This window comes from Cotesia typhae, unplaced genomic scaffold, assembly GCF_013202065.1.
Source record: "Cotesia typhae breed Kobodo isofemale line unplaced genomic scaffold, CoteBio_Ctyphae contig_43, whole genome shotgun sequence".
In the NCBI taxonomy this organism is placed as follows: Eukaryota; Metazoa; Arthropoda; class Insecta; order Hymenoptera; family Braconidae; genus Cotesia; species Cotesia typhae.
The window spans coordinates 891666-916821 of NW_027423752.1; the positions used below are offsets into that span (position 1 = coordinate 891666).

The 25156-nt window shown below is 28.7% G+C and overlaps 3 protein-coding genes, 1 long non-coding RNA gene and 1 other non-coding gene across 7 annotated transcripts; 4 read left to right on the top strand and 1 right to left on the bottom strand.

The window, feature by feature from the left end:
- Window positions 1-591: 591 nt before the first annotated feature.
- Window positions 592-10525, bottom strand: Znt77c (Zinc transporter 77C). Of its 3 annotated transcripts, none has more exons than XM_074244389.1 (8): window positions 10303-10525; window positions 6533-6918; window positions 4863-4958; window positions 4501-4799; window positions 2494-2729; window positions 2121-2299; window positions 1960-2046; window positions 592-1087 (listed from the first exon to the last, which is right to left on the bottom strand). In XM_074244389.1, exons 2-8 carry the CDS (start codon window positions 6719-6721, stop codon window positions 722-724), a joined length of 1452 nt encoding a protein of 483 aa, XP_074100490.1. In that variant the 5' UTR covers window positions 6722-6918; window positions 10303-10525; the 3' UTR covers window positions 592-721. The 3 variants fall into 3 exon arrangements, with proteins under 3 accessions (XP_074100490.1, XP_074100489.1, XP_074100491.1); XM_074244388.1 differs by lacking the exon at window positions 10303-10525 and adding an exon at window positions 7431-7526; XM_074244390.1 differs by lacking the exon at window positions 10303-10525 and having other exon boundaries at window positions 6533-6728; window positions 6810-6892.
- Window positions 4670-6585, top strand: LOC141528367 (uncharacterized). Its single transcript, XR_012479360.1, has 3 exons — window positions 4670-4809; window positions 4868-5136; window positions 6475-6585. It is a non-coding gene; the product is annotated as an uncharacterized LOC141528367 (long non-coding RNA).
- Window positions 10526-11542: 1017 nt separating the features above from the next.
- On the top strand, window positions 11543-13644 carry Rplp2 (ribosomal protein LP2). Its single transcript, XM_074244392.1, has 4 exons — window positions 11543-11688; window positions 12042-12214; window positions 12291-12389; window positions 13469-13644. Exons 2-4 carry the CDS (start codon window positions 12043-12045, stop codon window positions 13537-13539), a joined length of 342 nt encoding a protein of 113 aa, XP_074100493.1. The 5' UTR covers window positions 11543-11688; window position 12042; the 3' UTR covers window positions 13540-13644.
- Window positions 11886-11965, top strand: LOC141528493 (small nucleolar RNA SNORD51). The gene has a single exon (XR_012479385.1). It is a non-coding gene; the product is annotated as a small nucleolar RNA SNORD51 (small nucleolar RNA).
- Window positions 13645-14055: 411 nt separating the features above from the next.
- On the top strand, window positions 14056-24765 carry Chc (clathrin heavy chain). Its single transcript, XM_074244387.1, has 7 exons — window positions 14056-14815; window positions 16481-16688; window positions 17607-19774; window positions 20479-22664; window positions 23582-23804; window positions 24212-24287; window positions 24353-24765. Exons 1-7 carry the CDS (start codon window positions 14774-14776, stop codon window positions 24484-24486), a joined length of 5037 nt encoding a protein of 1678 aa, XP_074100488.1. The 5' UTR covers window positions 14056-14773; the 3' UTR covers window positions 24487-24765.
- The last annotated feature ends 391 nt before the right edge of the window (window positions 24766-25156 follow it).

Genomic DNA, 25156 nt, shown 5'->3' on the forward strand with positions numbered 1-25156 from the left:
CGAATGGTTTATTTACATGATATATTTTCATATTTTTCATCTAAATTATAAGAGTGGGCTAGAATTCAAATTTGCATGCTTCTCCGTTCCATGCTTCTCCGTATGGTTCAATCGTCACCGGGACTGCTGGTTCAATTGACTCCATATAATTTTATAACAATTAATAGTAAATAATAAATAAATAAACTATTATATCACTACTAGAATTCAAATTTGCGCGCGCATGAATTTCGAATTTGCATATATTTTTATGCTTTGATATATTTGACCAATCACGTTACGAATAATTTGCTTACATGATATATTTTCATATTTTTCATCTAAATTATAAGAGTTGATTTGGACCGATACAAACCGGTAGATTTTGAGAAATCTCATAAAAACTACAAAAAAAAATTTTTTTTCAAATGTGGTTTTTTTAGAATAATTTTTTCAGTTACCGAAAATTCCTATTGAGTAAAGGTCCCCCCTTTTACCCTTATCCTTTATTTCCCCAATTCCCAAATTTGTCTTTTTAATGACAAATTTAGCTATGAATTATGGCTAAAAAGGTACCAAAGTACCAGGGAGATTTACAAAAACTATAAAAAATACAATGAAAAAAAAGCCTATTTATTGAATTTAAAATTAACAATTATAAAACAAGATATGTACACATATTTTTTTAATACTCGGAGATCCAGTCTTGTGATAAATTCACTGTATTAAAAAAAGAACTAAATTATTTTTTGACATTTTCACAGGAATCTGCGCGAACTGAATTAACGTCAACATTTATGACACTGACGTTTCCATCAGGACAACTATTTCTGTGATCTCTCGACGGTTTAGGGACTGAAATTTTCTCAGTGTCCTTCAAGCTTACGTTCATCGACTTAGTGCTGTCACTTTTGTGAAGCGTGAATTTTTTTAAATTAACATCCTCTTGAGAGGGAATTATTTCTTTGCGCAGAAACTTTTTGTTTATTTTATCGCTTTTATCCAGTATTACTTCATCGAGAAGATCGTCTTTGGAGCAGCACTGAGACTCGATACATCGTTTTCCTCGACAACGGATCAGGCAATCTGACTTGCTGGCTTCTTTCATCTGTAAATTATTTTTATTTTTATTTATAATACTGAAGTTTGCTGACAGCTGATAATTTTTAGAATTTTGTTTTTTTTATAAACAATCTAATTGCAATTAAGAAAAATAAGACAATGAAGTTAAATGACATTAGAAAATTTTTTTATAATTTTATAACAATGTTATTATTATGAAAAAATTCCACATGGAAAAATTTTTAAAAATTATTAGTGAAAATTTTTTGATTATTATTGATTTTTTTATAAAAAATGATTTTATTTTCCATAAATGGAACTTTTATAAAAATTTATTTGATAATTTTTTTAACAAATAAATTATGGCAAAAAAAAAATTCTAAAAAAAAATTGACGTGTAGAAATTTTAATAAACTAGAAAATCAAATGCGTTTCGCGCGCTTTTTTCAAAATATTTATTTATCGACAATTTAATTAATCAATATTTTTACAAATTTTTATTTTTGTCCAAAATGTGAAAAAACGCAAAAAAAAAATTTTTTTTCAAACTAAAAATTTTTTAGTGACAGCTAAATTTAATATCATGGAATTTTTTTATTAAATTTTTCTCGTAACAATTTAATTGCTATGAAATTCTAGAAAAATTTCTGTGAGTTAATTTAATTGTCATGATACTGAAATTAGCCGACGTTCAACAATTTTTTATTAATTAAATTAGAACTAAAAAAATAATTTTAAAAAATTGTACGGATAATTTTTAATAATTTCTACATGTGAAATTTTTCCTTTTAATTTTTTTTCAATAAAATAAATTATAAAAATTTTCAAATGTCGGCTAATTTAATTTTAATTTCATTTTCTTATTTATTTTTACGAATCTCTGTTAAAAATTTTATACTTAAGTAATTTAATAAATACTTTTTGGAATTCAGGTTGAATTGTCACGTGCGTTATTCCCATTTCCGTAAAAAATGCCGTCACTTGATCGATTATCACCGAGTAAACCTAAAAAATAAATCCAAATTTTGTCATCATGACGCAGCTTTAATTTATGTAATTTATTGTAAAATAATTATTACCGTTTGATCTAAAAATATTATATGAATAGTAGAAACTATTTTTTCACCAGCCAATTGCCAGACATGGAAATCGTGGACATTAACAATTCCCGGAAACGCTGCAAGTAATTCTTTTTTCAACGAGTCAATATTTATATGATTAGGAATTGTTTGCAATAAAATTAATCCAGATTCTTTTACTGAAAATAGAAGAAAAGAATTTTAATTATTAGTAGATTTCATAAAAATATAACTATTGCAGCCGTCCTTTTAAATTCCAGCGCAACTTTTAAAAAATTTAGCCTTTTATAAAATTAATATTATTTTATTAAAAATACATTTTTTTTTAATTTTAAAAAACTTTATAATAAATAAAAAAATATAAAATACTTACAGTACGGATAGCTCAAAGCAAAGAGAGAAACTGAAGAAATTATTGCGAAAATCGGGTCAAAGAATTTAGCCAAATGAGCGTCTGTGAGATAAACTAGCAGAGAATTGACAACAACTAAAATACATCCAAGAACATCTCGACACATTTCTTGGAATCCTTGTCTCCTTGGAATCGCCAGTGGACTTCTTCTAGTTGGATTAGCGAGTCTCTGTTCGTCTGTCGCGTTTTCTATGCTTCTAGACAGACAAATAAATAAAATAAAGTGAGTAATGGGTATAAAAATTCTATTAAATTTTTATATTAATTAAACGCTTATATAATTTAAAAGGAAACACCACTGTGACGATCGAAAAAAAGAGGTGATTTTCGGGAATTTTTTTGACAGGGAAAATAAAGAAATTTTGGGATCGGATTTTTTTTATTTTATTAAGGGTACATTAAAGATTATTACCCTGAATTTTTATTAAAAAATGTTTAATTATTACAAAGTTATTAACAATCTCGTAGAGCACTAGAAAAAATTTCCCCCCTCCATAATCACTTCGATAACTCAAAAACGGATGGTCTGAAAATAAAAATCCAAATTGCTTTTTAATCAGTAAGGATGTAGCTATCGTCGCACGTGCGGAATTTAAAAAATTTTTATTTTAAAGATTTTTTTAGCCGGGTTAAAACAAAAAAAAAACAAACAGTAAGAATACTGAGAAAATTTTCAATCAGTCGCTATTTTTTTTTTAAATGAAAATTTTCTTTTTTTGATGTTAAGAGCTGAGTAGTTTTTAGAATCGATCAGTTGAGTCATTCAAAAGGTATTTAAAAAAAAAAAAAAAACGAATTTTTGAAAATTTTATTTTTGAGATTTCTCAAAATTTATCGACTCAAATTCTTTGATCTAGTATCAGAAATCTAAGGGCAATGGAACTCTTTTGAACGCCGCTTATTTCGATCGAATTGGATAAGCCTTTTAAAAGTTATAAGATTTACACACACAGAAAGAAAGAAAGTTTGGAGTCAAGCGTAAATTTTCTTAAACTAGAATTTAAATTTGCGCGCGCAAGCGCGCGCCTGAATTTAGGAATTGCATATATTTTCATGCTTATGATATATTTGACCAATCACGTTACGAATAGATTGCTTACATGATATATTTTCATATTTTTCCTCTAAATTATAAAAGTGGATCAAGAAAATCTTACGGAAGATTGAAAATTTCTTGAACGAAGTTAAATTTTTTTAATCCAAGAAAATTTCTTCTTGCTCCAAAATAACTTCGGTCTTCCTCACAATTTTCTTGGTTCAAGAAATTTTTTTTTTTCTGTGCACAAAAAAAAAAATTTAAAGAATTTCATTTTCTTGATTTAAGTAGAAAAATTCTTAAACTAAAAAATTTTTCTTGGTTTAAGTAACTTTTATTCAATTCAAGAATTTTTCATCTTGATTCAAGACAATTAAACTCTTTAAAATTATTTATCAGTCGCCATTTTTTTTAAAATAAAAATTTTTAAAATTCTGGACTTGCGACGATAACTACATCCTTACTAATTAAAAAAAAAATTTGGGTTTTTATTTTCAAATGATCCATTTTTGAGTTATCGAAGTGATTATGGAGGGGGGAAATTTTTTCTAGTGCTCTACGAGATTGTTAATAACTTTGTAATAATTAAATATTTTTTAATAAAAATTTAGGGTAATAATCTTTAATGTACTCTTAATAAAAAAAAAAAAAAATCCGATCCCCAAATTCCTTTATTTTCCCTGTCAAAAAAATTCCCAAAAATTAACTTTTTTTTTTTCGATCGTCACAGTGGCTATTTCCCTTAATTATGAATGTAAAATTTTTCTCAGTCATAATTATGTATTGAAGTAAATAATTAAACTAATTTATGTATAAAAAAGTAAGATAAAGTCTCTTTTGGGGATGGGAATGTAGAATAATTAAAAACTGTACAACTTGAACTATAAATTATAAATAATAATAAATTAATTATATTAAATTAGAGAACATACTTCTGGAGGACGACATTTCCATCTTTGGTCACATGAAGCAGCAGTCCTTGATTAAATGTATATCCGCCGATAATGATATAGCAAAATGCATTGAGAAGTATTCCGGAGACTCCAATACACATAACCGGGACCGGATGATGCATTTCATCGAGATGGTCAATGTGAATGAGAGTTTGCAGCGCTTCCACCAATAACGAGAAACAAAACGAAGCGAGAAGCACGCAACACATAAGCATCGTCAGGATATCAATCCTCGCCCATCCAAATGTGTTCTTCATTCTGCTATCTGAGCATGAGTGCTGAAATTAAGTAAATTCATTAATCATTGAATTTAAATGTAAATAATTACTATTTACACTTACTTTAGATTCAGATGCTGCGGGATTTTCATTCTCTTTAATACAAATGATTGAGTCTTTTGAGTTACGGTCTCTCCGGCATTTATCTTGCTTACCATACTGTAAAAAAATTAATTATTCAGTATAATTATCTGTTTGGTTAATTAGATATTCAGAAGCGTAAATACTGTTTTAAATAAATCTTGACTCTTGGAAAATATTTAATGTTTAATAAGAAAGAGAAGAAGAATGTAATACTTCTATGCAGTCAAAAATAATAGACTAATTTTTTTAAAACGTAAGTAACTTATATTTAAAAAAATGTTATTAAAATATGACACACATCGATCGATGAGTCAAAGATTCATGTAACTCTATCCAAAATTGCTAACTTATAAAAAAATATTTGACAAGAAATATAAACAATAAAAGATTTAAAAACGGAGTTTTTTAGGGGTCTCAAAATAAGTATCAACTTTGGACTTCTGTAAAATCTTAAATTCAAATTTTTTGTTCACGCCGAATTTTTTGGTGATTCATTGAACCTTCTTAAACGCAATCATGAAAAAAAATTTTTGTTTTTTTCACAAATTATTATCATAATTTATAAACAATGGTCACTCGCTATCTTTTGATCAAATAAAGATAGAAATTTGTTTCGAATTAGCATTTACAAAGGGTAAAATATTGGAATTACGCGCGAATTATAAAATTTGCCTAATTCATACATACAATTGCATAGGCCATAACTAGGTGAAAAATTGGAAAAACATTTCCAATTTTTTTTATTCTGCTTGTTTTTACGACGCATTTATGATAAAAAATGTTGTGAAAGAAAAAATAAAGATTTTGATAGCTTTTTTGCCTTCGAAAGTTGAAAAAAATTTGGCTCTCATGTTTTTGGATAAAATTTCTATTTTATATATTTTTTTGAAAAGTACATAAAAAAACGAACAATATAAAAAAAAAAGTTAAATATCAGAATTTTCTAAAAAATTTATAAATTTTTTTGAAAGTTTGTAAAATTTATTAAAATTGTGATAGTCAACTTTTTTTTTTTAATCAATTATTTTTTTATATATTTTTCAAAAAAAAATATATATCAATAAAATAAAATAGAAATTTCTTAAAAAAAAAATGAAAATAAAAATGGTTGACCTCACTTGTAAATATTCACCAAATTTTTGAATTTTAAAATTAAATATGAAAAAAAATGTATTAATTTTTTAATTTTTATTCTAAAATTTTAATTTTATAAATTTTTACTCTAAAATTTAAATTTTATAAATTTTCAAATCTGATTTTTAACAATTTTAATTTTATTAAAATTTTTAGATTTGAAAATTTATAAAATTTAAATATAAAAACCAGTTTTTATATTTAATATTCCGTCGAGTTTAAATTTAGTAAAGAAAAAATATCATCTTCATTTTTTTGCACGACTCATGATGCGAAGCATCAGAGAGTGCTTTACGATCGAAAAATTTTTTTCGCCTCATTTTTTTTTTTTTATTTTTCTTTCAAATTTTCAATACAGAAAATAAATAATTGAATCACTACTTGTATATAATCATCACTATGAAAATTATTGACCAACAATAAAAATTTCTTAGCTTGTAAATTACTAAATTTTCAGCTTAAGCAAACCCAAAAAAAAAGAAGAAACCGAGTACACAAAATAAGAGTAAACTCACCTTGATAGAAGCGATGCATCCGACTAATGCAACAATATTACACAGCATGTGATAAGCATTGAGTAGTAAAGTAAGTGAGTGTGTCACATGGCTGGCTATTATTTCGATAATGAAGAAGGTGCTTGTGAAGAAAAGCACCAGGTATAGCTGGACTGGCTGCAGTTGTCTGAACCACTCTTTCACAGCCATGACCTTACTGTTTTTTTTTTTTTTTTTTTTTTTTTTTTTTTATACTTACTATTAAATAAAATCACAGATACTAAATACTAGATACTACCGCAGCAGTCGCCGTAGCAAACAAAATGAGAGTAAAGTCGTTTTCGTTTTCTTCTATCTACCGTTCACCATCTCACTTCCTTTTTCTCTCGGTCCTCCTGATAGTCTACCTTATTTTTAAATAAAAAAAAAATAAAAAAAAAAAAATAATAATAAATAAAATCACTGATTCAACCAGATAATATTTCTGTCCCATACCCCACCCACTATTTTTATTAAAACTATCATTGTTATTATTATTTTATTAAATTCAAACCATTCCCACTGTATTTTATTATTTGATCGGTTTGATTTTTAAATTGAGCAGAAATTCAAAAAAAATTTTATTTTGATACTTCATTAATTTAAATAACAAATTTAATTTATTGTTTCAGATAATAATTTTTAAATAAATTTGATTTTTATTATTATTTTATAAAATTTAAACCATTCCCACTGTATTTCATTATTTGATCCGTTGATTTTTAAATTGAGCAGAAATTCACAAAAAATTTTATTTTGATACTTCACTAATTTAAATTACAAATTTGATTTAATTTAATTTATTTAAATTAAAAAAAAAAAAAAAAAAAAAACGTAAGTCAATAATTACAGTAAAAATGAATTACAATTGATAACTTACTAATCTTTTAATTATCTTTTTATTGAACAGAAGAATTGTAACAAGGTACAGAGAATAAACGGTGAATGATGCCGTACTCGAGTCTCAGTGACAACTAAACTACCGAATCTTCTTATTCTTAAACGCTCGCATTCTTTTTATTAGATATCTCGTGAACTTTACTTCTTCTTAGCTTACGATACAATATCAAGGGTGCACTTACTATTATTAGTAAGTAAATAATCTAAGTACATTGACTCGTGACTAATTTTCCAGCAATTAGCTTAAAAAAAAAAATATCTGACAAATTTTTTAAAAATTACCTCACGGGATAATTTTTTCAGCGACCTTGAAGTAGCAATAAATATCTGAAAAGTATCCGATACTCAAATATAAAGAAGATAAATTAAAAAAAAAAAAACCCTTTTTTAAAATTCTATAAATTATTTTTCTAAAACTAGTCGCTCTATCTCGACGATAACGACGATAATCGTGTGCTGAGATAAAAAGTAAAGAGTAAATATTCTGTTGAATATATTTATTTACATAGATATATTTTTTTGTTTAACCATTCGAATATTCATAAGCTGGAAAATTAGAATCAATTGCATGCGTGTACTCTCGATATTTATGCATGCGCTTGTGTATGTAAGTATCTTCATGGATGTATGTAATAAAATAATGATCAAATGTGTGAGAAAGGACAACTATATCAAAGCCTTAGTTGGCAACATCCGGACTCGGACCATGAGGTTTTATTTTATTTTATTTTTTTAATAGTTTATATTATAACTATCTACTATCTCAATGTGACTATTTAATAGATTTAATTTTATGTAATTAAATAATTACCTATTATTTTCTATCACGTGATTTTTTTTTTTTTTTTTTTTTTTTTTTTTTTTTTAGTGGGCGCTTCAGTAGAAAATTGTTGGTGATAATTAACGAGTAAATGACTGTTCTATTTTATTGATAAGAATTTACTTTTGATAGCATTGAATATCTGTTTATAAATCATTTCGCTCGGCTAATCTTTATAACAGATAATCACTTTATTATTTTATTCTGTCTTATCTAATTATTTATTTAATTTATTTTCCGATTAATTAAATTTTTATTTTTTTTTTACTTGCAGAATTTATTAAAAAAAAACACGGCGAAAAAAAAATAGGAATTTTCACTATTTTTCCAATGTTAACATAAAAATTTTTCCAATGTTGACATAGAAATTTTTTCAATAGTAACAAGAAAATTTTTCCAAGAAAAATTCATTTATGACATGAAAAAAAAAATTTTTTTTCAATTAAAAAATAGAAATTGAAAAAACACCATTTTTTAATTTTCAGGATATCTGTACACTGAAAGAAAAATTTCTTGATTAGAGAACAAAATTCTTGGCTCAAGAAAATTTTCTGTTGCCTGAAAGAAGACCGAAGTTGTGTGGGCTGAAGTAAAAATTTTTCTCAAAATTCTATTCTTAATGGAAGTAATTTTTTTTCAATTCAAATTATAATAAATACTTGATACAATAAATTTTTATATTTGATCAAGATTTTTAAATACTTTAGAAAAGCAGCGCTACCTACTTCAGCTCAGAAAAAAATTTTCTCACCTTGAGAAAATTTTTCTCTTGAATATTTGATGCCCATTTTATATTATTTTAGCGTGCAATTATACATATTGAATGAAAAAAAATGATTCAATATTATTTGATCTTCCCATTTGACATGTTAATCAATAAAAATATTAATGAAAATTTACTTCTATCTTTATATTTAATTTTTTGGAGCAAGAGAGAAATTTTCTCAAGACAAGAAAATTTACTTCTATCAAGAACTAAATTTTTTGGAGCAAGAGGCTGAATTTTTTCAAAACAAGAAGATTTTCTTGATTTAAATAAATTTTCTTGGATCAAGATATGTATTTCTTAAAGCAAGAAAATTAATTTTTTTAGAATAAGTAAAATTTCTTGCGTCAAAAAAAATTATTTTTTCGCTCAAGAAAATAATTAGGAAGGAAAATTTTTTCTTGATTCAAGTGAACCTTTTTTTCTTTGTAGAAAATGTCAATGTCTCATATGAAAGAAAGAAAAAAGAAATTAAAAATGTTTATCATTGAGAAATTCGGAGTTTTTTTGGAAAATCTAAAAAATAACGATAAAGATAGGTTCGAATAATTTTTTTCTATTTTTTCCCAAAAAGAATATTTAATAAAAAAAATTTTGAAAAAAAAAACGTCCCGATAAGTCAATTTTTGAAAAAGTTATGGCAATTTAAGCCACACCGTCCATAATCTACTGGATTTTTACTTTTTTCGAATTGTAAAGCAAAATTTGAAAAAAATTTCCTCGAATTTTTTTATCACAAACCGGCTGTATATCACTATTTTACTTTTAAATTATCTGAAATTGCTCGAATGAGAAAATTGTTATGTAAATTTGTAATTATTAAATTACATAAATTTTAGTGATAAATGAATTTTTCCTATGTCACATGGATATTTCTATAATGTTAATAAATAAAAAAATTCCCACGTTAATATTGGAAAAATTCCTATGTTAACATTGGAAAAATTTCTATCTCAACATAGGAATTTTCCCAATGCAAAAATAATGTTTTTTTCGCCGTGAAGAAATAAGAAAAATTTTTACCGCAGAACAATGGAGTTTACTGATGAAGGATACACACGTAATTTCAATGAGTATTATGTACGCGATCAATGCTAAATTACTAAATGATCTAGATTAGTTACGAGTATGCAAATAAATTTTTTTAAATGTTTTTTTTTAGATTTGAGAAGAAAAATTGGATCATTATGATTGAATAATAATTTTTTAGATAAAATTAAATATTTATTGTACAAAATTAAATATTTTTGAAGAGGATTTAATTACCTGAGAATTTCTACGAGAGTTGATTGAAATTGATAAAAAAGTATTCGACTGTTTTTAATGGTATCACTTTTTAGTATCGATTTATAGCGGAGTTAAAAGATAAAAGTAGAAATAAAAAAAAAAATAAAATAGTAAGTAATTTACAATCACTTCGTTTGACGTCTAATATAATAACACGATTGGAAGCAGCAAACAATTTAAAAAGTTGCCGTGTCTGATTGAAGGTATGTCTAATTGTAAACAAACTAGTTTATGAGATAAATTATATAATGGATCAAATAATTGTTTACGAGCGATTTTATATACTTCAATATTTTATTTCAGATTTGAATTGTAAAGTTTATGGTAATTATTATAAAAATGAAAATTGATTAATTTAATTTTAAACAAAGTTGATAAAAGAGTTAATTTTTAGATTTTTTCTTTGCTGCAAAATACCAACGGTTGTTATTAAAAAGTAAGTGTTTATCTTTAGTTGTAAATTATATTTTTTATTTTATCTATCGATAATTTACAAATATATCTCCTTAACAGCGGTACTATCCTTGTTGCACTCGAGATGATAAAGCTAATTGCTGTTTTATGTTTTTCTTTTAAATGAAATTTTTGTTATGCATCTTAAAATTAATTTTTAAATTAATTAATAATATTTTTGAAAAAATTTCCGAAAAATTTACTCATTAAATAATTATTAACATTTAATTGATTAAGAAAAAAACATAACACTTAAAATTTATTTATTTTTACTGTCTAATTAAAATGACTAAGATTTTCTAGCATTTAAAAAAGCGCGGTAACTTGTGCGCCGAGTAACTGCGCAAGTCAAATACAAGACTTTAAATAACGGAAATTCCTTACAATTATTCGTGAAAAATATAAAATATCTTCGTAATAATTTTGGAAATCTACTTTTTTATTGTTTTAATCGAAAACTTAATATTTTTTCGATCAAATTCAATAAAAATAAAATTTTTTTAAATCGTAAATGACAATTCAAAATTATATTAAAGTTAGCTGTCACTTGATAATTTTTTAATTTTAACAAAAAAATTTTTTCTAAAAAAATATTTTTGAAAAATTGCATTTTTAATTTGTTAAAATTTCTAAAAGTCCATTTTTTTTTTTGCTATAATTTATTTGTTAAAAAAAATTCAAACAATTGTGAACTGACCGCTAAATTAAATTCAAATTCATAAATTCAAATTTCCCGCGCATTAAAAAGATGGCAGCACTTTTAAATGACACGTGACTTAGCCGCCATTTTTCTAGACAACATAGAACCCTCTCCACTCCATCTCCTTCACTTCTTTCACGTTGATTTCTTGAATTGAAATCATCAATTCATTTTTAGCGTATCCACGTTTCGTGTCTATTACGACTTAAAAAGTAAGTTAAAATTTTTAATTAATTTATAAATATTTTAAATACCCATCAATATAATATTTGCTCTTTTTAAATTAATAATTAAATCAAACGATTGCATTAAATTCCTGTAAATATTCCCGGATTAGCTTTGGGCTTTAAGGCTATGTTGATCCAGTGCACGTTGTTCCCTGAAATTGAAAATTCCATTAGCAATTAATTATTTAACATGATGATTAAAATTTATCACCATCTTTCGACTGAGTGGCATTGATGATCATTTTATTTTCTGATTTAAATATTTGAAATAATTTTTTTACTCATTAAATTAACCAGTTTTGTAAGTTTGTAAATTAATTGCTCTTTTTTTTTTACAGAATGCGTTACGTGGCCGCTTACTTATTGGCTGTTATTGGTGGTAAAGCCTCACCAACGCAAAATGACATCGAGAAAATCCTCTCATCTGTCGGAATCGAAGCTGATGCCGAAAAACTCAAGAAGGTTATCGCTTCTCTTGAAGGAAAATCCATCGAAGAATTGATCGCTGAAGGTAATCATTTTTTTTTTAATTTTATTCTATATTTTCTTCTGAAAAAAAAAAAAAACGAATGAAATTATTCTTTCAGGGCGATCAAAATTGTCTTCGATGCCAGTTGGTGGTGGTGGTGCTGCTGCCGCAGCTGCTCCAGCTGCTGCTGCTGCTCCCGCTGCCGAGGAGAAGAAGGGTACGTTTTATTTATTGAATTACTTAAAAATTACATTAAAATTATAATATTAAAGATGAAAATTAAGTTAGCCGACATCTAAAAATTTTTAGAATTTTTTTTTTTTTTATTGAAAAATTATTAAAAAAAAAATTACACATGCAATTCTTTAAAAATATTTTTATATTCTAATTTAATTATTATATACTAAAGTTAGCCGGTATTTTTAATTTTTTGATTTCTTTTTATTTATTAAATTATAACTAAAAAAAAATTTTTTTTAAATTGCACTTATAAATCTTCAATAATTTTACACATGAAAATTTTTTTTTTATCGACTAACTTAATTTTCATGTTTAAATTTATGATACTAAAATTAGCCGACACTCAATAACTTTTTATTTTTTTCATTAATTAAATTAAAACTAAAATAATGATTTTAAAAAATTGCACATGTAATTTTTTAATAATTTATAAACAACTTATTTGTTACAGAAGAAATAGTATAAAAAAACGCACATGGAAATTTTCACAAGTTTTTTCTGTGCAATATTTTAGATTTTTTTTACAACCATTAAGTTCAAGTTAATCTAAAAATTTTTAAATGTCGGTGAACTTAATTTTCATATTAAAATTTATGATTCTAAAATTAGCCGACACTCCACAATTTTTGGTTTTTTTAATCATTAAATTGCAATTAGAATAATATTTTTAAAAAATTGCACGTGTAATTTTTAAAATTTTTTAAATGTGAAAATTACAACCCTAAAATTAAAATTAATCCAAAAATTCTCAAAAATTAGCTGTCTGTTGAATTCACCCGCTTGAAAAAATTATTTTTCAATAAAATAAATAACAAAACTTTTTAAATGTCGGTTAATTTAATATTCATTAAAATTTAAAAACACCTGAATAAATTTAGAATTTTTTTTATTAAAAAAAAAAAATTTGAATTCAGGAAAACATGATGCTACTTTTTCAACCATCTTTCGACTGATTTACTGTGTTGATTAATTTTAAACTGATTTTTAAAAAATATTTAATATTTATTTATTTAATTTTTTTCTTATAAATAATTTTTTAATTATGTAATATTGCAGAAGACAAGAAAGCCGCCAAAGAAGACTCTGAGTCAGACGATGATGACATGGGCTTCGGTCTGTTCGACTAAAAACCTTCAAAAAATTAAATTATTCATTAGTAATTAACACCTTTTATTAATATAAATTTATACATTTGTTTCAATCCACTGATGAATAAATAATTTTTTACTCTATTCATATTTTGTCATTTATCCAGCAAACATTTAAACTATAATTATGACATTAAAGTTAGCGGTCACTTGCTTATTTTTTTGTTTTTTTTTTTAACAAAAAAATTATTTAAAAAAAATTGCATTTTTAATTTTTTTAAATTTCTACATGTCAATTTTTTTTGCCATAATTTGTTACAAAAATTTTTAAAATTATCAAATATCTGCTAAATTAATTTTTAATGACATTAAATTTAGCTGTCACTTCTCAAATGTTAAAATTTTTTTTAACAAATAAATTATAGCAAAAAAAATGGACTTGTAGAAATTTTAATAAATTAAAATTGCAATTTTTTTTAAATAATTTTTCAGAAGAAATTTTTTTGTTAAAAATAAAATTAAAAAATTGTCAAGTGACAGCTACATTAAAAGTAATTAATTTTCATCCTATAATTATTAATAATTAAAATAAAAAAAAATAAAATATTGTATTTATAGGTTAGTAAATAAAATAAATATTAAGTAATTTAAAACATAAAAGAAAGATCCACCACCGGCGTGATTAGATTCAAAGTGCAAGAAAACCGTGTCGCGCATTCGTCGCGTTGTCGTGGCTTCATTCACACAGGAGTAAAGTGGGGTACAAATCAAAATCCACTGTAAGACCTGAACGTAACAACTTAACAAGCATCATTTAGAAGTATCACTGCGCGTGTAAAAATAATTAATAAAATAAAACTCCTTCAATAAATAAAACTGCAATTTACTGAATAATAAATTCCCACCTGCGTGAATAAATCCACAAAAATAAAACCGAGTTACCAGGTAAAACTAAACCCAAAAAAAGGGAATAAAAATCTAAAACCCGGGACTACTTTCTTGACAGGGGCGGATAATGGCCGCCATTATAGATGTCAGCGGCGAGCGAGAGTGACGGCATTTGGTTTGCGTCAGTCGGTTTAGTGCGCGGATGAGTGAATAAAACATCATCACCGGGACTGCTGGGCCACTTGTAACTGCTTTTAATCGAGTTTATTGTAAAACTTTAGTTTTATTGATACAGTGAGGAGACACGTGATTATTTATAACATATATACCAACCACATCACTGGATATTTGTTAACGTTCAACATATATAATAATATCAGATAAAATGTCGCAGCTACTGCCCATAAGGTTTCAGGAACATCTTCAGGTAAGTGACCTGCTTTTTTTTTTTTTTTTTTCTTAGACTTTCATACTCTAATTATTTATTTATCCAGCACACAGATTATCATTATCAATTCCTAGACGAGACTTGATTCAGAGAAAGCTGCTTTTTTGAATTATAAATTACACCTGCCCCAATGATGCATCCGGGGCGTCGGATTCACGATGGCTTACTAATGACGTAGAGTTGACAGCTATACTTTATTTCTCTGGCTTTAAAACTTCAGATATTTTATATCTACATATACATTATTATATATTCCTCCGTCCATCCATTAATATACATACATATATACATTTATACATATAGATTACATATATATATATATATATACACACGTATATATATTATTAATCAAATTCCTGTCCTTCCTCTGTCCTCTCACTTTTTTTCCATACCGACCATTGACTCATAGACATGAACGTGGAAATTTATCGATCCTAGCTGTTCCATCTAATCTCGATGTACAAAATCACATATGATTGCACCGAGTTATTTAATCAACACATTTTTTACTTTCTTTTTTGTTACTTTGACTGGAGTACCGGGTAGCCACGTCGATTTCATACGTACACACGCCCCTTGCCGCCGCCTACATTTCTTATAATTATAATAATAATAATAATAATAATAATTATTATTATTATTTATTTATTTAGAAGTACAATATACAGCAATTTAAATAATATTGAAATTTTATAATTTCTACATGTCAATTTTTTTTGCCATGATTTATTTGTTAAAAAATTTATTAAAATTATTAAATATCTGCTAAATTAATTTTTAATAATTTTCACATGTGAAACTTTTTAATTCATTTTTTTTATAATAATTTGATTGCTATAAATATCTAAAAAAATTTTTTTGTCAATTTTTAGTGTCATAAATTTAACATATAAAATTATTATTATTTATTTAGAAGTACAAACGCTAAAAGGCAATATACAGCAATTTAAATAATACTAAAGTTAGCAGTCAGCTGTTAATTTAAAAAATTTTTTTAATAAATCAATTATAGTAAAAAAATAGTTCTAAAAATTTTCACTTGTAATTTTTATTAATTTTTTTTTCATAATAATTTCATTGCCATAAAATTATAAAAAAATTTGTCATTAAATTTAGCAGTCATTTGATTATTTTTTAATTTTATTTAACAAAAAAATTTTTCTAAAAAAATTATTTAGAAAAAATTGGATTTTTAATATTTTAAAATTTCTACGTCAATTTTTTTTTTTGTCATGATTTATTTGTTAAAAAATTTCTTAAAATTATTAAATATCTGTTAAATTAATTTTCATAAATTTTCACTTGTAATTTCTATTAATTTTTACATGTAAAATTTTTTAATTAGAATTTTTTTATAATAATTAAATTGCAATAAATATCTAAAAAAATTTTTCTGTCAACTTTAGTGTCATAAATTTAAAATATAAAATTATGAATTTTAATATAAATGAAGAATATTATTTTTAAAGTTTACATTTTATTTTTTTTAAATTACGACATTATGAAGGTTGCTTTGAGATAAATTTTGAAATAAAAATCTGGGTGTCAAATAAATGATAATGATAATGATAAGAATGTTGGTGCAGATGAAATATTTAACGAGAAAAAAAAAATATTAATTTTTAATATTGTTTTTTTTTTTAGCTTACGGCGGTAGGAATAAACGCCAACAATGTCAGCTTCAACACACTCACTATGGAGTCTGATAAATTTATCTGCGTGCGTGAAAAAGTTGGCGATACATCACAAGTTGTTATTGTCGACTTAAATGACACTGCTAATCCAATCAGGAGACCGATTTCCGCGGATTCCGCGATTATGAATCCGGCTAGTAAAGTTATTGCATTGAAAGGTGAGATTTTTTTTTTAAACTATCATAAAATTTTTAAAAATTTATTATAAATATTTAAATTTAAAATTATTGCCTTTCTTTTTTTAATTAAAAATTATTGTGTTAGAATTGAATTAAAAATAATTGCTGAGTACTGTGGTACTGTGTAATCAAATAAAGTTGTAATTAAATATTTATTTACCGGAAACAATGTACACGAGAGTTTTGCAATTTTTAATTTATTGTTTCATTAAATTGAAGTAACCAATTAATATTTTTGTTTGTAAATTAATTTCAATTTACTGTTAGTAGTTTAACAAACAAACTATATTTCATTAGTCAAATAAAAACAATTAATTATCTAAAGTTTCTAAAATTAAATTCTTGTATAAATTATTTTCAAAAATAATTAATCATTAAAAAAAAATTAACTTTTCAAGGTTTCATATTCTCACCAATAGTCAATTTATTATAATGAGTATTTAGACTGCATTTGCAAATACTCTCTAGGTACATAATTAAGAAATTACTGTTTATCTTGTTAACGATTGACATTTTTAAAGATATAAGCTCATCCCGATGTTACACTCATCAAGACCTTTCATTTGAGTATCCACATCAATTTTTCATATATTTATATATATATATTATATATATGTATATATGAAAAATATATAAAAATGCATGTGGGTACTCAAATGAAAGCTCTTGATAAGTATAACATCAGGATGAGCTTATATCTTCAAAAACGTCAATAGTTAAAAAAATACAGTGCAATTTAACAAAGCAAATTTTTATTCATTTATAGTTCACAATTCACGGCAGTCACATAGTGACTGCAAGGTTGCTATTTTTATTTATTTTAGCTCATAAAATAATGTCAAATATATTATTGATTAATAATAAACGAATTACTAAAAAAGAAAAATGTTATTTCAGCTCAAAAAACCTTGCAAATATTCAACATCGAGATGAAGTCAAAGATGAAAGCCCATACAATGACAGAAGACGTAGTGTTCTGGAAATGGATATCTCTAAACACCCTAGCTCTAGTAACAGAGCAATCAGTCTACCACTGGTCAATGGAGGGTGACTCGACACCAACAAGAATATTCGATCGGCATGCGTCATTAAATGGGTGTCAAATAATAAACTACCGTACAGACCCAAAGCAAACGTGGCTGCTATTAATCGGTATTTCAGCTCAGCATAATCGCGTGGTGGGTGCGATGCATTTATACTCGGTAGAACGTAAGTGCTCGCAGCCGATAGAAGGCCACGCTGCCTCCTTCGCCCAGTTCAAGATGGAGGGCAATCCCGAGCCTAGTAATCTATTTTGCTTTGCCGTAAGGACGACCCAAGGGGCGAAGCTTCACATCATAGAAGTAGGTCAATCACCAGCTGGCAACGCTCCATTCCCAAAAAAAGCCGTGGATGTTTTCTTTCCAGCCGAGGCCAGTAACGATTTTCCAGTGGCGATGCAAGTAAGCTCCAAGTATGACGTTATCTATTTGATCACCAAGTACGGGTACATTCACATGTACGACATTGAATCAGCAACCTGTATATTCATGAACCGGATCTCCGGAGAGACAATTTTTGTCACCGCCCCTCACGAGGCTTCCGGAGGAATCATTGGGGTCAACCGCAAAGGTCAAGTCCTCTCGGTTTCCGTTGAAGAAGAAAACATAATCCCGTACATAAACGGCGTGCTCCAGAACCCAGAGTTGGCTCTGAGGATGGCAGTGAGGAACAATTTGTCCGGCGCAGAAGATTTATTCGTTCGGAAATTCAACATGCTCTTCCAGAACGGACAGTACGCGGAGGCCGCTAAAGTTGCCGCCAACGCGCCCAAGGGAATTCTCCGCACCCCCGCAACTATCCAGCGCTTTCAACAGGTTCCCACGACGCAAGGCCTGACGTCTCCCTTGCTGCAGTACTTTGGTATCTTGCTAGACCAAGGACAGCTCAACAAATTCGAGTCTCTGGAGCTGTGTCGTCCGGTTTTGGTCCAGGGCCGCAAACAGTTGCTGGAGAAGTGGCTGAAGGAGGACAAGCTCGAGTGCAGCGAGGAGCTCGGAGATTTGGTCAAGCAAGCCGACCCTACTCTTGCTCTGAGCGTTTATCTGCGTGCAAATGTACCCAATAAAGTCATTCAATGCTTCGCCGAGACTGGACAGTTCCAGAAAATCGTCCTGTACGCGAAGAAGGTCTCTTACACTCCGGACTACATTTTTTTGCTGAGGAACGTCATGAGAATTAACCCGGACCAGGGTGTCGCATTCGCGCAAATGCTTGTGCAAGATGATGAACCCTTGGCGGACATCAATCAGATTGTGGACATTTTTATGGAGCAAAACATGGTCCAACAGTGCACCGCCTTTTTGCTGGACGCTTTGAAGAACAACAAACCCAGCGAAGGAGCTCTTCAGACCAGGCTACTCGAAATGAACCTGATGTCTGCGCCTCAAGTTGCTGACGCTATTCTCGGCAATCAAATGTTCACGCACTATGACCGCGCACATGTTGCTCAGCTGTGTGAAAAGGCAGGACTCTTGCAACGCGCTCTAGAACATTATACTGATTTGTATGACATTAAACGCGCTGTTGTACACACCCACTTGCTTTCTGCTGACTGGCTTGTGGGATTCTTTGGAACTCTTTCGGTTGAAGACTCTCTTGAGTGTCTCAAGGCTATGATGACTGCCAATATCAGGCAGAATTTGCAAATTTGTGTCCAGATCGCTACTAAGTATCACGAACAGCTCACTACTAAAGCCCTCATTGACTTGTTTGAAAGTTTCAAGTCCTACGAAGGGCTGTTTTATTTCTTGGGATCAATTGTTAACTTCAGTCAAGATCAGGAAGTTCATTTTAAGTACATTCAGGCCGCTTGTAAAATTGGACAGATTAAAGAAGTCGAACGTATTTGTCGGGAGAGTCATTGCTACAATGCTGAACGCGTTAAAAATTTCTTGAAAGAGGCCAAGTTATCTGATCAATTACCGCTCATAATTGTCTGCGATCGATTTGACTTTGTGCACGACCTTGTTCTCTACCTTTATCGTAACAACTTGCAGAAATACATTGAAATTTATGTACAAAAGGTTTGTTATATTTTATAATTATAATTTATATTTAAATCTTTATTGTTAAGAGAATGAGAAAAATTTTGTGTCCAGGATAGTCATATCATAAATTCGGTTTTTTTTTTAAGTGAAATTTAAGTTATTGACACTGGCCTAGTTGTTTGACAATTAAAATAAAATCCCAAGTGTCAGTAACTGGGTCTTTTACCTTAGAGTCATTACAAAGGTCTTGATTTAATTTTGTGCCTTTTCAAGGTTTCATATTATTCTTACCGATAGTCCGATAATTTATTATAAGTATTTAGGCTGCAGTTAAAAATTCTCTATCTCCAGATACATAATCAAGAAATTAGCATTTATCTTGTGATCTATTGACATTTTTGAAGATATAAACTCACCTCGACATAGCACTCATCGAGACCATTCATTTGAGTACCCACATCAATTTTTCATATATTTTATATATTTATATATATGTATATATGAAAAATATATGAAAATGCATGTGGGTACTCAAATGAAAGCTTGTGATGAGTGTGACATCAGAATGAGCTTATATCTTTAAAAAAATCAATATTTAAGAAAGTACAGTGCAATTTGACAAAAGTAATTATTTAACAGAACAAAATTTTAATTTTGTATAGTTTACAAGTCACAGCAGTCACACAGTGACTGCAAGATTGCTAGTAATTAATAAATTAATAAAAAAATAATTATTTCAGGTAAATCCATCTCGCTTGCCAGTTGTTATCGGAGGACTGCTAGACGTCGATTGCTCAGAAGACATAATAAAGAACCTGATCCTGGTAGTCCGTGGTCAATTTTCCACCGACGAGCTCGTTGAAGAAGTAGAGAAGCGTAACCGTCTGAAGCTTCTCCTCCCCTGGTTGGAATCTCGCGTCCACGAGGGCTGTATCGAGCCGGCGACCCACAACGCCCTCGCTAAAATTTACATAGACAGTAACAATAACCCCGAGAGGTTCCTGAAAGAGAACCAATTTTACGACAGCCGTGTCGTTGGTAAATACTGCGAGAAACGTGACCCACACTTGGCATGCATCGCCTACGAGCGTGGTCAATGCGACCGTGAATTGATCAGCGTGTGTAACGAAAACAGTCTGTTCAAAAGCGAGGCCAGATACTTGGTTCGCCGCAGAAATCCTGACTTGTGGGCAGAAGTACTGCTAGAAAGCAATCCGTACAAGCGTCCATTGATCGACCAGGTAGTCCAGACCGCACTTTCAGAAACCCAAGACCCCGAAGACATTTCAGTGACTGTAAAAGCTTTTATGACCGCAGATTTACCCAACGAGCTGATAGAAATTCTTGAGAAAATAATTCTAGACAGCAGTATCTTCAGCGACCACCGTAATCTCCAGAATCTTTTAATTTTAACAGCAATTAAGGTTGACCGTACTCGTGTAATGGAGTACATAAACCGTCTTGACAATTACGACGCTCCTGACATCGCAAAGATCGCAATATCCAGTAAGCTGTATGAAGAAGCTTTTGCAATCTTCAAGAAATTCGATGTCAACACCTCGGCAATCCAAGTATTAATTGAACAAGTTGGTAATCTGGACCGTGCTTATGAATTCGCAGAGAGATGCAACGAGCCGGCAGTTTGGTCTCAGCTCGCGCAAGCCCAGTTGCAGCAGGAGCTTGTAAAAGAAGCTATAGACAGTTTTATAAAAGCTGACGATCCTTCGGCTTATGTTGATGTTGTAGAAACAGCTCACCGTACCTCTCACTGGGAGGATCTCGTCCGGTATCTCCAAATGGCCCGGAAAAAAGCACGCGAGTCATTTATCGAGAGCGAGTTAATTTATGCTTACGCACGTACCAACCGACTTGCTGACCTCGAGGAATTTATATCTGGACCCAACCACGCGGACATTCAAAAAATAGGAGACAGGTGCTTCGAGGATAAAATGTACGACGCAGCTAAATTACTGTACAACAATGTCTCTAATTTTGCTAGGTTGGCTATCACACTGGTACATCTAAAAGAGTTTCAGGGAGCTGTTGACTCTGCACGCAAGGCCAATTCAACCCGTACGTGGAAGGAAGTGTGCTTCGCTTGCGTTGACAGCGGAGAATTTCGCTTAGCGCAAATGTGCGGGCTCCACATTGTCGTCCACGCTGATGAGCTGGAGGATTTGATAAATTACTATCAAGATCGCGGTCACTTTGAGGAATTAATAAACCTGCTGGAGGCGGCTTTGGGTCTTGAGAGAGCGCACATGGGTATGTTTACGGAACTTGCTATTCTTTACAGCAAATACAAGCCCCAGAGAATGCGCGAGCACTTGGAATTGTTCTGGTCCAGGGTTAATATTCCGAAGGTTCTCAGAGCTGCTGAGTCCGCTCATTTGTGGGCTGAGCTAGTTTTTCTTTATGACAAGTATGAAGAGTACGACAACGCGGTCCTCGCTATGATGCAACACCCCACTGAAGCCTGGAGAGAGGGTCACTTTAAGGATGTTATTACCAAGGTCGCCAATGTTGAGCTTTATTACAAGGCTATTCAATTCTATCTTGACTACAAGCCTTTGCTGTTGAATGACATACTCCTCGTGTTGTCCCCTAGGATGGATCACACCAGGGCTGTTGGTCATTTCACACGAACTGGACACTTGCAACTCGTCAAACCTTACTTGAGATCTGTACAGGCACTCAATAATAAAGCTATTAATGAAGCTTTGAATGGATTACTTATTGATGAAGAAGATTACCAGGGTCTTAGGACGTCTATAGATGCTTTTGATAACTTTGATAATATTGCACTTGCTCAACAGCTCGAGAAGCATGAGCTTATTGAGTTTAGGAGGATCGCTGCCTATCTTTATAAAGGTAACAATAGATGGAAACAGTCCGTTGAGTTGTGCAAAAAGGACAGACTTTTCAGGTATGTATTTTTATTTTATTGTCATTTTATATTTAGATTTTTTAATAGAATTTTTTTATTTTAGCTGTCGGTTTTAATTAATTTATATCTATGAATTTTAATTAATTAAATTTTATTTTTTATTAAAAGTTCATTTTCAATTTACAAGTTGGGTCAATCCATGCTGGGCCATGTTAATTTTTTTTCTTTTTTAATTGAGAATCAAAAAAAAATTTTTTAATCTTAATTTTTCACTTAGTTATGGCCCAACATGAGGTTGACCCCACTTGTAAATAATAACCAAAGTTAATTTTCAATTTCAATGAATTAAAAATTGAATTTTTATTCAATTATCATTTTATATTTACATTTTTTAATAGAAATTAAATTTTTTATTTCTGCAGTGAATTTTAATTAAATTATATCTATGCATTTAAATTAAGGAAATTCTTTTTTTTTTTTATAAAAGTTAGCTGTCACTTGACAAATTTTTAATTTTATTCAACAATTAAATTAATTCTAAAAATCTATTTTAAAAAAATTGCATTAAAAATTTTTTTTTAATTTCTACACGGAAAGAATAAGATGACACTGGATATCATTCCAGATTATACTCAGTGATATCTGTAGTGAAAAAAAATTTTCAGATAGTAGTTAGTATAATCCAGATTATATTGGGTGATATTTGGATTATACCCATTGTAATTTGGATTATACTAGTTACTATCTGAAATTTTTTTTACCCAGTATTAACATGTATTTCCGTGTACGTGTTAACTTTTTTTTTTTTTTTTTTTTTTTTTTGCTATAATTTCATTGTTACTAAAAGTTATAAAAATTATTAAATATCTGCTAAATCAACTTTCATTAATTTTCAATTTAAATAAATAATGAAATTAATTAAAATTAATGTTATTGAATTTTCATTTAAATTACAGAGATGCTATGGAGTATGCTGCAGAATCTAAAAACGCTGAGGTAGCCGAAGAACTATTAGAATGGTTCCTAGAAAGAGGATCTAAAGATTGTTTCGCTGCTTGCCTATTTTACTGTTACGATCTTCTCCATCCTGATGTTATTTTAGAACTCGCGTGGAAACACCGTATCATCCCCTTCGCCATGCCCTATCTTATTCAAGTTATGCGTGAATACATAACTAAAGTATGTTTTATTAAATATAATATAATATCGTAACCCAAATGCCAAAAGGGCGCATATTATTTTAAGCGCCCTTTTGGTTTTGCATTGCAAAAAGGGTCTTGTTTTTTTTTTTTTTTTTTTTTTTTTTTTTTTTTTTTTTTTTAATATATATATAATCGCTTTATTAAAATAGTACCACCGCAAAAAGCATATTTCAAGAAACTTATAGAATTTTTTTTATCAAAAAAAAAAAATTGAAAATTTTTTTGAAAAATTTTTTTGACAAATCTTTACATTTTGAGCAGTTCTAAATTTAATGGCGAAAAAAAAAATTTTTTATCCTTCCTTTTGGCATTGTATAATAATAACAATAATAAAAATAATTAAACTAAATTCCTTTAATTATTAATTAAAAATTTATTTAAAAGGTTGACAAATTAGAAGAGGCTGAAAGCAGACGCGCAGAAGAAACCAGCCACGAAGAACACAAGCCCATGATTATGCGTAAGTAATTACAGGATAATTCCTTGGAAGTTCAATTAATTAATTATATTTAAATTAATTCACAGCGGAGCCACAATTGATGCTAACAGCCGGTCCAGGAATGATGGCTCCAGGTTATGCGCCCCAGGCCGTTTATACTCCCGCTCCCGGCGTGTACGCGCCAGCAGCAGCGGCAGCTTACCAAGGGTATGGTATGTGAAACGAATTTAACCAAGCGTTTCACACAACAACAACCATTACTGATCAACACCTTATGCAGTTTTGCTAGAACAATCTACCGTTTAGCTCTTAGTCATTCTCTGCTGGATTAATTGCAGTTTACGTACAGCGACAAATAATTGAAAAAAAAAAAAAAAATAATAAATGTCAGGAGTTGGTGACACGAATCTGCAGTCATATAAAATAAAAAAAAATCATTTATATCATTTATTTCATCACAGATACAGAGTTATACTAATAGAAGCTACGCTAAAGTTTATTTGTTTTTTATTTCTCTTATTTGTTATCCCATTTATTGATAAATAATAACTATTTTAATTAATAGTATTGTAATCAATAGAACGATCCTGTTTCTGCCGGACGCTGCCGATTTAAAAATAAATAATAATAAAAATTAATGTTATACTAAATCTGACTGTAATTACGAATATTCCAGTACAAAGATTTAAGAGAGAATAGGACAAAAATTCATATACATTAATATTATAATTATTATTATTATTAAATACACTTTGTTGAATTATCTATTTTTTAAAATTTATTGCACGTTCTTTAAGTAAGATAAAAGACCCAATTATTGAAACTTGCAATTTTATTTTAATTAAAAAATTAAATTTTCTCAAAAAAAAAAATCAATTATCTTAAAATTT

Excerpts from the sequence above, each read along its gene's own strand:
- Znt77c (XM_074244389.1), bottom strand. The coding sequence starts at position 6,721 with ATGGCTGTGAAAGAGTGGTTCAGACAACTGCAGCCAGTCCAGCTATAC. Across the intron at positions 2,730-4,500 it reads GGAAATGTCGTCCTCCAGAA|AAGCATAGAAAACGCGACAG; the intron begins GTATGTTCTCTA and ends TTGTCTGTCTAG. Across the intron at positions 1,088-1,959 it reads TTCAACCTGAATTCCAAAAA|ATGAAAGAAGCCAGCAAGTC; the intron begins GTATTTATTAAA and ends AATAATTTACAG.
- Rplp2 (XM_074244392.1), top strand. The coding sequence starts at position 12,043 with ATGCGTTACGTGGCCGCTTACTTATTGGCTGTTATTGGTGGTAAAGCC. Across the intron at positions 12,215-12,290 it reads CGAAGAATTGATCGCTGAAG|GGCGATCAAAATTGTCTTCG; the intron begins GTAATCATTTTT and ends TTATTCTTTCAG. Across the intron at positions 12,390-13,468 it reads CGCTGCCGAGGAGAAGAAGG|AAGACAAGAAAGCCGCCAAA; the intron begins GTACGTTTTATT and ends GTAATATTGCAG.
- Chc (XM_074244387.1), top strand. The coding sequence starts at position 14,774 with ATGTCGCAGCTACTGCCCATAAGGTTTCAGGAACATCTTCAG. Across the intron at positions 23,805-24,211 it reads TGCGTGAATACATAACTAAA|GTTGACAAATTAGAAGAGGC; the intron begins GTATGTTTTATT and ends TTTATTTAAAAG. Across the intron at positions 24,288-24,352 it reads ACACAAGCCCATGATTATGC|CGGAGCCACAATTGATGCTA; the intron begins GTAAGTAATTAC and ends ATTAATTCACAG.